Source organism: Theropithecus gelada, chromosome 19 (assembly GCF_003255815.1).
Source record: "Theropithecus gelada isolate Dixy chromosome 19, Tgel_1.0, whole genome shotgun sequence".
In the NCBI taxonomy this organism is placed as follows: domain Eukaryota; kingdom Metazoa; phylum Chordata; class Mammalia; order Primates; family Cercopithecidae; genus Theropithecus; species Theropithecus gelada.
In genome coordinates, this window is record NC_037687.1 from 35,063,971 (window position 1) to 35,078,156 (window position 14,186).

At 46.4% G+C, this 14,186-nt stretch overlaps 1 protein-coding gene and 1 pseudogene across 1 annotated transcript; both read left to right on the forward strand.

Annotated features, from left to right (window-relative positions):
• Positions 1–14,186, forward strand: part of LOC112613413 — a 28,912-nt pseudogene that overhangs the window by 12,191 nt on the left and 2,535 nt on the right.
• Positions 1,901–5,078, forward strand: LOC112613404 (zinc finger protein 544-like). The gene is given in 2 exon segments (XM_025368886.1): positions 1,901–4,255; positions 4,329–5,078. Coding segments are annotated over 2 exon segments (1,995 nt in total). The 5' UTR covers positions 1,901–2,464; the 3' UTR covers positions 4,533–5,078.

The following is a 14,186-nucleotide window of genomic DNA, read 5'->3' on the forward strand; positions in this document are numbered from 1 at the left end:
AAAAAAAAAAAAAAAAAAAAAAGAATGAGAGTGCTGGGTGTGAGGGCACCAGGTGTGAGGGTGCTGGGTGCATGTAAGGGTCTTGCCCAGGAGGGAAGAGAGGTTTTGATTGAGAGGAGGGAAAAATCCTCTCAGAAGTCAAGGGATGGCCACAGAGTATAGTTAATGTGTTGCCAAAGGATCCTTGTGTCCTCATGTGCTCAGAGAGTGATGCATGGGAACTTGACGTAGGCCTCAGTAGTGTTGACTGTGGTGCCATGCAACCCTAATGAACAGAGTGACAAGCAGAGGAGGGATCTTTAGGACCTGGACAAGAATCCTAAGCTGGGAGCCTCTGCCACTCATTTTTGGAGGCTCCGTATCTTCAACAGTGAGGAATCCCCACCACCACAATAACAAGGATGGCAAGATCAACCATGTTTTGTAATGTCGGTGCTAGACACTGTGTGAGGCTCACATAGTGATTCATTGATGCCTCAAAATAAATCTTGTAGGATAAACATTCTTTCTTCTGGCTACAGCAAGGAAAGTGAACCTCTAAGAGGCTAAGGACCTGTCTGAAGTGGCAAACAGTGAAGCCCAGGTGCAGCCAGTCATGCTGCCCAGGCTGCGTCGGAGACCATGCAGTCTTTTCTGGAGAGTCTATTGGGTCAATTCTGGAATGCTTAAATAACTTTTTCTGTTTGCAGCGTGAAGAAATGGTAGAATTGGTGCATTAAGAATATGAAGTCAGTATTGATGTTTGAGATGCAATTATGAGATCCAAAAGTGGAGCAGAAACATATTCTAGGACTAAGCACCAGTTAGGAGTCTGTGTTTGTTTCCTGTGGCTGCTGTAAAAAATTACCACCAACCTGTTGGCTTAAAACAATGCAAATTTATTCTCTAAAAGTTACAGAGGCTACAAGTCCAAAATCAATGTCACTGGATCGAAATCAAGGTGTTGATACGGCTGTGCTCCCTCTGGATGCTCCAAATGGAAAACGCATTTCTGTCTTTTCCTTCTCCTGTTGGTTTCAGCATTCTTTCCAGTCTTCAGATACCTTCTGCTGTGTCTTCTCATCACCTTCTCCTCTGTGTTTCAAATCTCCCTCTGTCTTTCTCTTATGGGAACACTTGTGATTACATTTGGAGCCCCTCTGGATAATCCAGAAAAAAATCCCCATTTTAAAATTTTTAGCACGGTGTGGTGGCAGGCACCTGTAATCCCAGCTACTCGAGGCTGAGGCAGGAGGATCACTTGAACCTGGGAGGTGGAGATTGCAGTTAGCCAAGATTGTGCCACTTTGCTCCAGCCTGGGCAACAGAGCCAGGCTCTGTCTCAAAAATAAATAAAATTAAATTAAATAAAAATATTAATCACAGAAGGGTACGTTGGCTTGGCTGTATTCCCAGAACTTTGGGAGGCCAATGGGGGAGGATCACAGGAGCCCAGGAGTTTGAGGCTGCAGTGAGCCATGACTGTGCTGCTATCTGGTCTGTTCAACACAGCAAGATCCTGACTCTAGAAAACTAAATAAGTAAATAATAATAATAAAATTCTAATCACATCTGAACAGTTCTTTTTCCCAAAAGTTCACATTCACAGGGTCTAGGGGCTTAGAACATACATATTTTTTGCAATGGTTAATGGCTTTATATCCTGCAGACCCAGTTCATTCTGTGGATTTCTCTTTTTATTTTCACCTCCCTGCTTATTCTCTTCTTTTCTTTTCTTCTTTTTTTTTTTTTTTTTTTTTTGAGACAGGGTCTCACTCTCTCACCCAGACTGGAATGCAGTGGTCCAATCTTGGTTCACTGCTACCTCCACCTCCCAGGCTCAAGCGATTCTCCTGCCTCAGCCTCCCGAGAAGCTTAGACTACAGGTGCCCACCACCAGACCTGGCTAATTTTTTTATTTTTATTAGAGACAGAGTTTTACCATGTTGACCAAGCTGGTCTCTAACTCCAGACCTCAAGTGATCCACCTGCCTCAGCCTCCCAAAGTTATGGGATTACAGGCATGAGCCACTGCACCTGGCCCCTCCCTGCTTATTCTTTTGCCCTCTATTTGGGGACCAGTGTTTCTTAGTCACTTCTTTATTATGTTTGTGTGTATTTTGCACTTTACCACTGATACCATGTTTGCTGATCCATCTGTGCTTTTCACAGCGTGCATACAGATTACAGTTTGTAGCTTGGAAACAAACCAGAGACACCTCCATTACACAGTTGTCTCCTTCATCCCCCTCCCCCTCTGATGCTTCTCCAGTAACTCAGGCATTTTGGATTTCTTTCAGACTGGAAGACTACCCTTGAGGAGAATAGGTTGAATTCTGAAAAAGATCGAGCTAGGGAAGAACTGTCCCACCACGTGGAAGTGAAACAATGTGTACAGGAGGAGCCACCCTGTTTGGTGTCATTAGGAAAAGTGCACAATCAGAGCAACCAGTTAAGGGAACACCAGGAGAACTCCTTGAGGTTCATGGTACTCACCTCAGAGAGACTGTTTCCTCAAAGAGAACACTGTGAGCCTGAACTTGGGGGAAGTTATTCTCTACCTTCTACTTTAAGCCTTCTACCTATGACATTACCTGCACGTACAGGTTTCCCTAAGCCTAACTCACAGGTTAAAGAGTTTAAACAAAATTCAACTTTCATTAATCATGAGAAAAATGGAGCAGGTGGGAAGCACTGTGAGAATCATCAGCATGCTAGAGCCTTGTGTCAGAGCATTTACTTGAGTAAACTTGGAAACATTGAAACAGGAAAGAAAAACCCTTATGAACATATTGTTGGTCGTGACTCTCTGAACTATGGTTCCTCCCTTTGTTTTCATGGTAAAACTTTTTCAGTGAAGAAAAGTGATGACTGTAAGGATTATGGAAATCTCTTCAGTCACAGTGTGTCTCTGAATGAACAGAAGCCAGCGCATTTTGGAAAAAGTCAGTATGAGTGTGATGAACGCAGAGAAGCCTGTTCTGAGAGTCTGTGCCTTGTACAAACAGAAAGAAGTGACCCTGGAGGGACCCCCTTCAGAGGTGAGGATGGCTGTGCTGCCTTCCCTGTGGCCTCATCTTTTTCTGACTGTAACATCATTCAGACTGCAGAGAAGTCATCTGTGTGTAATCAGTGTGGAAACTCTTTCAGCTGTTGTTGTAAGCGCATATACCAGAGAACACAAACTGGAGAAAAGCCCTTCGAATGTACTCATTGTGGGAAATCTTTTAGTCAGAGCTATGACCTTGTCGTACATCAGAGGACACACACTGGAGAGAAGCCCTATGAGTGCGACCTATGTGGGAAATCCTTCACCCAGAGATCCAAACTTATTACGCATCAGCGAATTCACACTGGAGAAAAACCGTATCAGTGTGTTGAATGTGGAAAATCCTTCAGGTGGAACTCTAACCTCATTGTACATCAGAGAATTCATACTGGAGATAAACCGTACGAGTGCACTCACTGTGGAAAGTCCTTCAGCCAAAGCTATGAGTTAGTTACACATACAAGAACCCACACTGGAGAAAAGCCCTTCAAATGTACTCAGTGTGGGAAATCTTTCAGCCAGAAGTACGATCTTGTCGTACATCAGAGGACACACACTGGAGAGAAACCCTATGAGTGCAACCTGTGTGGGAAATCCTTCTCCCAGAGTTCCAAACTTATTACGCATCAGCGAATTCACACTGGAGAAAAACCGTATCTGTGTATCGAATGTGGGAAATCCTTCAGGTGGAACTCTAACCTCATCATCCATCAGAGAATTCATACTGGGGAGAAACCGTACAAGTGCACTCATTGTGGAAAGTCCTTCAGCCAAAGCTATCAATTAGTTGCACATAAAAGAACTCACACTGGAGAAAAGCCCTATGAATGTAACCAGTGTGGAAAAGCCTTCAATCGAAGCACTCAGCTTATCAGGCATCTGCAAATTCACACTGGGGAGAAGCCGTACAAATGCAATCAGTGCGATAAAGCCTTTGCGAGGAGCTCCTACCTTGTGATGCATCAGAGAACTCACACTGGTGAGAAACCTTTTGAGTGCAGTCAGTGTGGGAAAGCCTTTACAGGGAACTCTAACCTTCTTTCCCATCAGAGAATTCATTCTGGAGAGAAACCCTACGAATGTAGTGACTGTGGGAAATCCTTCCGGCAGCGATCTCAGCTTGTAGTGCATCGGCGGACACATACTGGAGAGAAACCTTAGGAGTGCAGTCATTGTGGGAAAACTTTCAGCAAGAGGTCTCCCCTCATCATGCACCAGAGGACACCTGTCAGTGGGAAGAGCTATCAGTGTGATGTGTATTAAGGCCTTCAGCCAGCAGTAGTGACTCATTAAACATCAGAGAATGCATCCTGGAGGAAAGCCCTATGAATGCATTGATTGTGGGAAAGCCTTCAATGATCGCTCAACCCTTAGTAAACATGAGAGGACGCACACTGGAGAGAAACCCTATGAATGTGACCACTGCGAGCAAGCCTTTAGCCAGCGGTGTCAACTTACCAGGCATTGGAGAGTTCATACTGGAGAGAAGCCCTATGAATGTTAATGTGGAAAAGTTTCCAGTTAGGATACTTCCCTTATTCAACATGAGAAAGCTCATGGGCAAGAAACTCTCTGAATAACGAAGATGGAGCCAGATGCAGTTGCCAACACCTGTAATCCCAGCACTTTGGGAGGCCAAGGCAGGTGGATTGCTTGAGCCCAGGAGTTTGAGACCAGCCTGGGTAACATGACAAAATCCTGTCTTTACAAAAAATACAAAAATTAGTCTAGCATGGTGGTGCATACCTGTAGTCCTAGCTACTCAGGAGACTGAGGTGGGAGGATCACTTGAGCTTGGGAGGTGGAGGTTGCAGTGAGCTGTGATCATGCCATCACACTGCTGCCTTATGAGAGAGTGAGATACTCTCTAAATAAATAATAACCAAGATAGGAAATTTCCCTGCCATACTCTTTACTAGAAATCAAGTGGTTAAAACATGCCTCTCAGAGTGGGGCTTCATGACCATGTGCATCAGAATTGCCTGGAGTGTGCACTAAAATTGTATTATGATGCTCACTCTAGCCAACTGAATAAAAATCTCTGGTAGTAGAATCCAGGAGTCTGCAGTTTCTAAAATCACACAGGTGGGTGGGCACAGTGGCTCATGACTGTAATCCCAGTGCTTTGGGAGGCTGAGGTGGGTGGATCACCTGAAGTCAGGAGTTTGAGACCAGTCTGGCAAACATGGCAAAACTGTCTCTATTAAAAATACAGGCCAGGGGCCAGGTGCGGTGGCTCATGCCTGTAATCCCAGCACTTAGTTAGGCAAGGTGGGTGGATCACGAGGTCAGGAGATTCAGACCATCCTGGCTAATATGGTGAAACCCTGTCTCTACTAAAAATACAAAAAAAATTAGCTGGGCATGGTGGTGGGCACCTGTAGTCCCAGGTACTTGGGAGACTGAGGCAGAAGAATGGCGTGAACCCAGGAGGCGGAGCTTGCAGTGAGCCAAGATCACACTAGTGCACTCCAGCCTGGGCGACATAGCGAAACTCTGTCTTAAAACAAAAAAATACAGGCCAGGCGCAATGACTCATGCCTGTAATCACAGAATTTTGGGAGGCAACGGCAGGTGGATCACCTGATGTCAGGAGTTCGAGACTAGCCTCACCAACATGGAGAAACCCCGTCTCCACTAAATATGCAAAAATTAGCTGGGTATGGTGGTGGACACCTGTAATCCCAGCTACTCGGGAGGCTGAGGCAGGAGAATCTTAACCCAGGAGGCAGAGGTTGCAGTCAACCAAGATTGAGCCATTGCGCTCCAGCCTGGGCAACAAGAGCGAAACTTCCTCTCAAGAAAAAAAAAAAAGGACTCTGGTGAGGCATGGTGGTTCATGCCTGTAATCCCAGAAGTTTGGGAGGCTGAGGTGGGCAGATAACTTGAGGACAGGCATTCAAGACTAGCCTAGCCAACATGGCAAAACCCCATCTGTACTAAAAATACAAAAATTAGCCGGGTGTGGTGGCACACGTGTGTAATCCCAGCTATTCGGGAGGCTGAGTCATGAGAATCGCTTGAACCTGGGAGGCAGAGGTTGCAGTTAGCTGAGATCATGCCACTGCACTCTTGCTTGGGCAACAGGGCGAGACTGTCTCAAAAAAAAAAAAAAAAAAAAAAAAGGAGTCTGAGCTGGCCGAAATGGCTCATGCCTATAATCCCAGCACTTTGGGAGACCAAGCACTTGAGCCCAGTAGATTGGGACCAATCTGGGCAGCATGTTGAGACCCCATCTCTACAAAAGAAATACAATTAGCTGGGCGTGGTGCTGCACACCTGTAGTCCCAGCACTCTGGAGGCTGAGGCAGGAGTATTACTTGAGCCTGAGGGTGGTGGGGGGTCGCACCTGCAGTGAGCTGAGATCACACCACTGCATTCCAGCCTAGGCACCAGAGCAACACCATATCTCTAAAAACAACAAAATATTGGACTCTGAATATTTCAGGGATTTGGTTGTGTTTAAACTTTGTTGCTCAGTTGGTTGGATTGTAATCAGAACTGGCAGCATATTAATATGGAAAATACTTATCAGGTGATGTGAAAACAGGAGCCCAAATAGTATGTTCACAGAAGGTTACAAGCACATAATTTAAATTGGTCCACTCAGCAACATGTTCCCTAAAAGAAAAAAGCATACATTGACAGTTGTGGGGAAAGTGGAAGAGGCCATGTCTGCATTCATTCATTCATTTTTTTGAGACGGAATCTCACTGTGTCGCCCAGGCTGGAGTGCAGTGGCACAATCTCTGCTCACTACAAGCTCTGCCTCTTGGGTTCATGCCATTCTCCTGCCTCAGCTTCCCGAGTAGCTGGGACTACAGGCGCCCGCCACCACGCCCGGCTAATTTTTTGTACTTTTAGTAGAGACGGAGTTTCCCCATGTTAGCCAGGATGGTCTCGATCTCCTGACCTCGTGATCCACCCGCCTCGGCCTCCCAAAGTGCTGGGATTACAGGTGTGAGACACCATGCCTGGCCACATTTATATTTATTTTTTGACACAGGCTGTTGCTCTGTCACCCAGGCTGGAGTGCAGTAGTGCAGTCACGGATCACTGCAGCCTCAACCTGGCTCAAATGTTCCTCCTGTCCTAGCCTCCTAAGTAGCTGGGACCACAGGCATGTGCCATGAAGCCTGGCTAAATTTATTTTTTTAGAGACAAGGTCTCACCATGTTGCCCAGGCTGGCCTTGAACTCCTGGGCTCAAGTGATCCCCAGCCTCAGCCTCCCAAAGTCCTGGGATTACAGGCATGAGCCACGGTGCATGCTATTACTGCACATTTAAGCAGGATAAGAGCCAATGGGAGGGCGGGCACGGTGGCTCATGCCTGTAATCCCAGCACTTTGGGAGGCCGAGGCAGGCGGATCCCTTGAGGTTAGGAGTTTGAGACCAGCCTGGCCAACATGGTGAAACCCCATCTCTACTAAAAATACAAAAAATTAGCCAGCTGTCATGACATGTGCCTGTAATCCCAGCTACTCGGGAGGCTGAGGCAGGAAAATCACTTGAACCCAGGAGGTGGAGTTTGCTGTGAGCCAAGACTGCGCCATTGAACTCCAGCCTGGGCAAAAAAGCGAAAAGCAAGACTCCGTCTCAAAAACAAAACAACAAAAGAAAGTGCAGGGTGCGGTAGCTCACGCCTGTAATCCCAACACTTTGGGAGGCCGAGGCGGGTGGATCACGAGGTCAGATCAAGACCATCCTGGCTAACACGGTGAAACCCCGTCTCTACTAAAAATACAAAAAATTAGTGGTGGGCGCCTGTAGTCCCAGATACTCGGGAGGCTGAGGCAGGAGAATGGTGTGAACCCAGGAGGCAGAGCTTGCAGTGAGCCAAAATCACTCCACGGCACTCCAGCCTGGGCGACAGAGCGAGACTCCGTCTCAAAAAAAAAAAAAAAGCAGATGGAAGTATAGCCAATAGCCAAACATACAGAATGAGGAAAGCTGGACAGGGTCAGGTGAGGAGAAGCTGTGGCAGCAGATGTGGCAGCCCCCAGCAGAGCCATAGATTAATAGACCAGAAAGTGGGTTAATCAAAGGTCTGTCCATGAAACTCAGACTCTTCCCCATTTCTTTTTTTCCTGCCTGGCATTAACTATCTGGCTGTGGGTTAGCAAAAAGTTAAGTAGGGAAGGAGTCACATGCTAAAAGATTAGTTCAGGGGACAACGGAATCTGATGTGGTTTTTTTTGTTTTTTTGGTTTTTTTTTCAGAGGGAGTCTCGCTCGGTCGCCCAGGCTGGAGTGCAGTGGCCGGATCTCAGCTCACTGCAAGCTCTGCCTCCCGGGTTTACGCCATTCTCCTGCCTCAGCCTCCCGAGTAGCTGGGACTACAGGCGCCCGCCACCTCGCCCGGCTAGTTTTCCGTATTTTTTAGTAGAGACGGGGTTTCACCGTGTTCGCCAGGATGGTCTCGATCTCCTGACCTCGTGATCCGCCCGTCTCGGCCTCCCAAAGTGCTGGGATTACAGGCGTGAGCCACCGCGCCCGGCCAATCTGATGTATTTTGCTCTGTAGCAAGGGCTGCTTTATTCTGGCATTTCAGAACTTTTTACCTGATAGCTGGTTCTTGCCCTCTTCACCCTCAAGCAAAGCGTACTCTTAAAGCAGCCCCGCCTGTCTGTGGAGCTTCCTGTCTGCTTTCTCATAGCCTCTTGAATATAGGTGGCAGGCAAGGAGCAAAAGATAAAGTTTCCATCATGAAAGAAGGTATCTAAGACAAAGCAGAAAAGATACATATTCAGAGGAACCAAATATTCTTTGTTTTTTGAGACAGAGTCTTGCTCTGTTGCCCAGGCTGTAGTGCAGTGGAACGATCTCGGCTCACTGCAACCTCCACTTCCCAGGTTCAAGCAATTCTCCTGCCTCAACCTCCCAAGTAGCTGGGATTACAGGCGCCCACCACCACGCCCAGCTATTTTTTGTATTTTCAGTAGAGACAGAGTTTCACCATGTTGACCAGGCTGGTCTCAAACTCCTGACCTCAAGTAATCCGCCCACCTCGGCCTCCCAAAGTGGTGGGATTACAGGCGTGAGCCACTGCGCCCGGCAGAATCAAATATTTAAAGCATCTTGTTAATCTAAAAGTGAGTCAAGAAAGGGTTACAAGGCTGAGTGCAGTGGCTCATGCCTGTAATGCCAGCACTTTGGGAGGCCGAGGCGGGTGGATCGTGAGGTCAGGAGTTCGAGACCAGCCTGATCAACATGGTGAAACCCCGTCTCTACTTAAAATACAAAAATTAGCCGGGCGTGGTGGTGGGCGCCTGTAATCCCAGCTACTTGGGAGGCTGAGGCAGGAGAATCACTTGAACCCGGGAGGTGGAGGTTGCAGTGAGCCAAGATCAGCTGGGTGCAGCGGCTCACGCCTGTAATCCCAGCACTTTGGGAGGCCGAGGCAGGCAGATCACGAGGTCAGGAGATCGAGACCATCCTGGCTAACACAGGGAAACCCTGTCTCTCCTAAAAATACAAAAAATTAGCTGGGTGTGGTGGCGTGCGCCTGTAGTCCCCGCTACTCGGGAGGCTGAGGCAGGAGAATGGCGTGAACCTGAGAGGCAGAGCTTGCAGTGAGCCGAGATCACACCACTGCACTCCAGCCTGGGTGACAGAGCGAGACACTGTCTCAAAAAAAAACAAAAACAAAAAAACAAAAAAAAAAAGTGTTACAAATAAAAAATAATGCAGATATTTTGATAAAATAGAACAATGAGAACAAGAACAGACTCTTTGACTTTACAAGTAAGATTGTTCAATGTTATATGTAAAATGTTTATTAAGAAACAGAATGCTCGTTCCCTGGTGCTGCAAAGAAATAGCACTCGAACATAAATTTAATTCTCTCAGCAAGGCCGTTTTTACTTTCTGCAGAAAGGGTACTCATCACAGATGGAACAATGGCAAGAGCACACCTGATCAAAGGAGGGAAGCAATTTTTATTCCTTACGTAGTTTGTTCCTGCTACTGTGTCATGTCTCCATTGGCTGCAGCCAGACTGCACAGTCTAAACTAACACTAGATTGGCTAACGTTTAAAACTTTTCGAAATAGGCAAAAGTAATGGAAAGACAAAGGAAAAGGGGAAGTTGCTTATGCCAGATACAGAAGGAGCATCGCTGTGAGCTGGAATGTGCCTGTGGGCACATCCAGGACAAATATCTTGGTTGAGGTACAAGGACATAGAACATACTACGTGCCTGTGAGCATGTTTAACAGCTACATAGGATAGGGCTTAACAAAGACTTAACAGCACAAAGCAAGGAGGCTTCAAGGAAGTTAGTTTATAAAAGAAACTTACTTTTCAACATTTATGATTTATTCTTTAACAAGAAGAGAAACTTTGAAGAGGAACTTTTACTTTCCACATTGAACAAATAAGTAAGAAAAAGAAAAGGGGAAACTTCCCCAGGGCTGCAAGGAAATTTTCAGGTCATGCCATGTATTATCAGAATTAATAAGACCCATGCATCACGGAAAATTGAGAACACCACGATTAAAAACAGATGGCAGGGCCGGGCGCGGTGGCTCAAGCCTGTAATCCCAGCACTTTGGGAGGCCGAGATGGGCGGATCATGAGGTCAGGAGATCGAGACCATCCTGGCTAACACAGTGAAACCCCGTCTCTACTAAAAATACAAAAAAAAAAAACTAGCCGGGCGTGGTGGCGGCGCCTGTAGTCCCAGCTACTCAGGAGGCTGAGGCAGGAGAATGGCGGGAACCCGGGAGGCGGAGCTTGCAGTGAGCCGAGATCGCGCCACTGCACTCCAGCCTGGGCGACAGAGCGAGACTCCGCCTCAAAAAAAAAATAAAAATAAAAAAATAATAAAAAAAAAAATAAAAACAGATGGCAGGCCAGGCGTGGTGGCTCATGCCTTTAATCCCAGCTCTTTGGGAGGCTGAGGCAGGCAGATCACCTGAACTCAGGAGTTCGAGACCAGCCTGGCCAATATGGTGAAACCTCATCTCTAATAAAAAATACAAAAATGAGCCAGGCATGGTGGCAGGCGCCTGTAATCCCAGCTACTCAGGAGACTGAGGCAGGAGAATTGCTTGAACCCCAGAGGTAGAGGTTGCAGTGAGCTAAGATTGTGCCACTGCACTCCAGCCTGGGCAACAAAGCGAGATTCTGTCTCAAAAAAAAGAGAAAAGAAAAACATGTCAGGGCTGGGCGTGGTGGCTCACACCTGTACTCCCAGCTACTTGGGAGGCTGAGGCAGGAGAATCGCTTGAACCTGGGAGGTGGAGGTTGCAGTAAGCTAAGATTGTGCCACTGCACTCCAGCGTGGGTGACAAAGCGAGACTCTGTCTCAAAAAAAAACAAAAACGAAAAACAGATGGCAGGGACGGGCATGGTGGCTCACGCCTGTAATCCCAGCACTTTGGGAGACCCAGGCAGGTGGATCAGTCTAGGTTACGAGTTTGAGACCAGCCTGGCCAAGATGGTGAAACCCTGTCTCTACTAAAGATACAAAAATTAGCCAGGTGTGGTGGTGCATGCCTGTAATCTCAGCTACTCAGGAGGCTGCGGCAGGAGAATTGCTTGATCCCAGGAGGTGGAGGTTGCAGTAAGCTAAGATTGTGCCACTGCACTCCAGTGTGGGCGACAAAGCGAGACTCTGTCTCAAAAAAAAAAAAAAAAAAAAAAAAAAAAAGGCNTTCCAACTGAGATTAAGTTGGATCCATAGATTGGTTTGGGCCAATTGTACTACATTATTTTGATTTATGATGTGATATAACCTTCCATATATATTGATTTATTTAATTACTTCAGTAGTATTTTCTACTACTGAAGTAATCTGTAGATTTTTATGTAGCAATTTTGCATTAAATTTATTTCTATGTATTTGATATCTTTTGATATTCTTATAAATGTAATCATTTTATTTCATTCTTCTATTTTTTCTAATTATTTGTCTTTATTTCATCTTCAGATTTGAAGATAAATTTTTACTAGATATAAAATTCTAGGTTGACTGGTATTAAATTCTGTCAACATTTTAATAGTGACATTCTACCATCTTCTGGGGCTGGGCACGGTGGTTCATGCCTGTAATCCCAGCACTTTGGGAGACCGAGGCAGGTGGATCACTCTAGGTTAGGAGTTTGGGACCAGCCTGGCCAAGATGGTGAAACCCTGTCTCTACTAAGGATACAAAAATTAGCCAGGCACGGTGGTGCACGCCTGTAATCCCAGCTACTCAGGAGGCTGAGGCAGGAGAATTGCTTGAACCCAGGAGGCAGAGGTTGCAGTGAGTCGAGATCGTGCCACTGCACTCCAGCCTGGGTGACAGAATGAGACTCTGTCACAAAACAAACACAGAACAAATGGCATGGCAGAACCTTCTCTAGAGAAAAGAGTTTTCAATCTAGGAAAGGAATAGGGTAAGAAAATGAATGTTTATTCACCCATAACTTTAAAAAAAAATTGTAATTGAAAGCTACAAGGTAAATTGTGCTCATACTATACAAATCCTGCTAGAGGGTTATAGTTCCTATGTGAAGGTAACTTTAGAAAGTAGTGTTCACTTGACATTGATGTAGTAATTCCTGCTGGAGGGGCAAAAAGCTCATAAAATTTAAATAGAGGAGGAGGAGATGCAGTCAGATGTGTTGATTGACCCTTCAGGGAATGGCATTTGCATAGCTGTGACATGAACCCCAGGTATTGGCTTTTTTTTTTTTTTGAGGAGTCTCACTCTGTCGCCCAGGCTGGAGTGCAGTGGCGCGATCTCGGCTCACTGTAACCTCCACCTCCCGGGTTCAAGCAATTCTCCTGCCTCAGCCTCCTGAGTAGCTGGGATGACAGGTGGGCGCCCCCACGCCCGGCTAATTTTTGTATTTTTAGTAGACACGGGGTTTCACCATGTTGGTCAGGCTGGTCTCCAACTGATCCGCCCACCTCAGCCTCCCAAAGTGCTGGGATTACAGGCGTGAGCCATCGCACTCGGCCTGTATTGGCTGTTTATTTTTATTTTTATTTTTTTTGGAGACAGAGTCTTGCTCTGTTGCCCAGGCCGGAGTGCAGTGGCGCCATCTCGGCTCACTGCAAGCTCCGCCTCCCGGGTTCATGCCATTCTCCTGCCTCAGCCTCCCGAGTAGCTGGGACTACAGGCGCCCACCACCTCTCCCGGCTAGTTTTTTGTATTTTTTAGTAGAGACGGGGTTTCACCGTGTTAGCCAGGATGGTCTCGGTCTCCTGACCTCGTGATCCGCCCGCCTCGGCCTCCCAAAGTGCTGGGATTACAGGCTTGAGCCACCGCGCCCGGCCTTGGAGACAGCATCTTTAAAGAGCTAAAATGAGATCATTAGAGTGAGCCCTGGTCCATTATGACTATTGTCCTTATAAAAACAGATATTTGGAGACAGACAGCTTGTCACATACACAGGGAAAATGCCATTTGAAGACAAAGTCAGAGATCTACAAGCCAAGGAATGCCAGAGATTGGCAGCAAACCACCAAAAACTAAGGAAAGGGATGGAACATATACTTTCTTGTAGCCCTCAGAAGGAACCAACTGTGCCAACACATTGATCTCAGACTTCTGGCTTCTACAACTGTAACAATAAATTTATGTTGTTTAAGCCACCCCATTTGTGGTACGTTGTTACCAGCGCCCACATGACTAATACAACATATTTTTTTAAATCACCTACTTTATGAAAAACAGCATTTTCCAAAACAGAAATAGGGAGAAGAGTGGCATTGTATGATATTTTTTCAAATCTCCTTAATGTCTGGCTTCACTGAAGGCAGCTGAGTTCCCATAGCTGCATGTCCCCATTGCATGTTACAATATGACTCATCCAGCAGCCTCTGGACAACTGTATTGTATATTCCCATGAAAATGAGAGTGAGAGAGGAATAGCACTGGGTAGTCCAGGAGAATGGAAAAACCCAAACGACAACTAAAACAAGCAGTAGGCAAAGAAACCACAGAATAACAAAATCCAAAATAAGGGAGAGAAGACAGCCAAAACTGGTCAGGGTGACATGTCCATGACTCTTCCAGGCAAACCCAAATACGGGAGAAAGGGGGTGGTAACTGGGGTGGGGGTGGGGGAGCGCGGTGCCTGAAATCCCCTCCTTTTCCAGATACCAGTGACTATTCCACCCATAATTAAACACCCATAAAATGAGAAATGCAAACAACGTTGGGT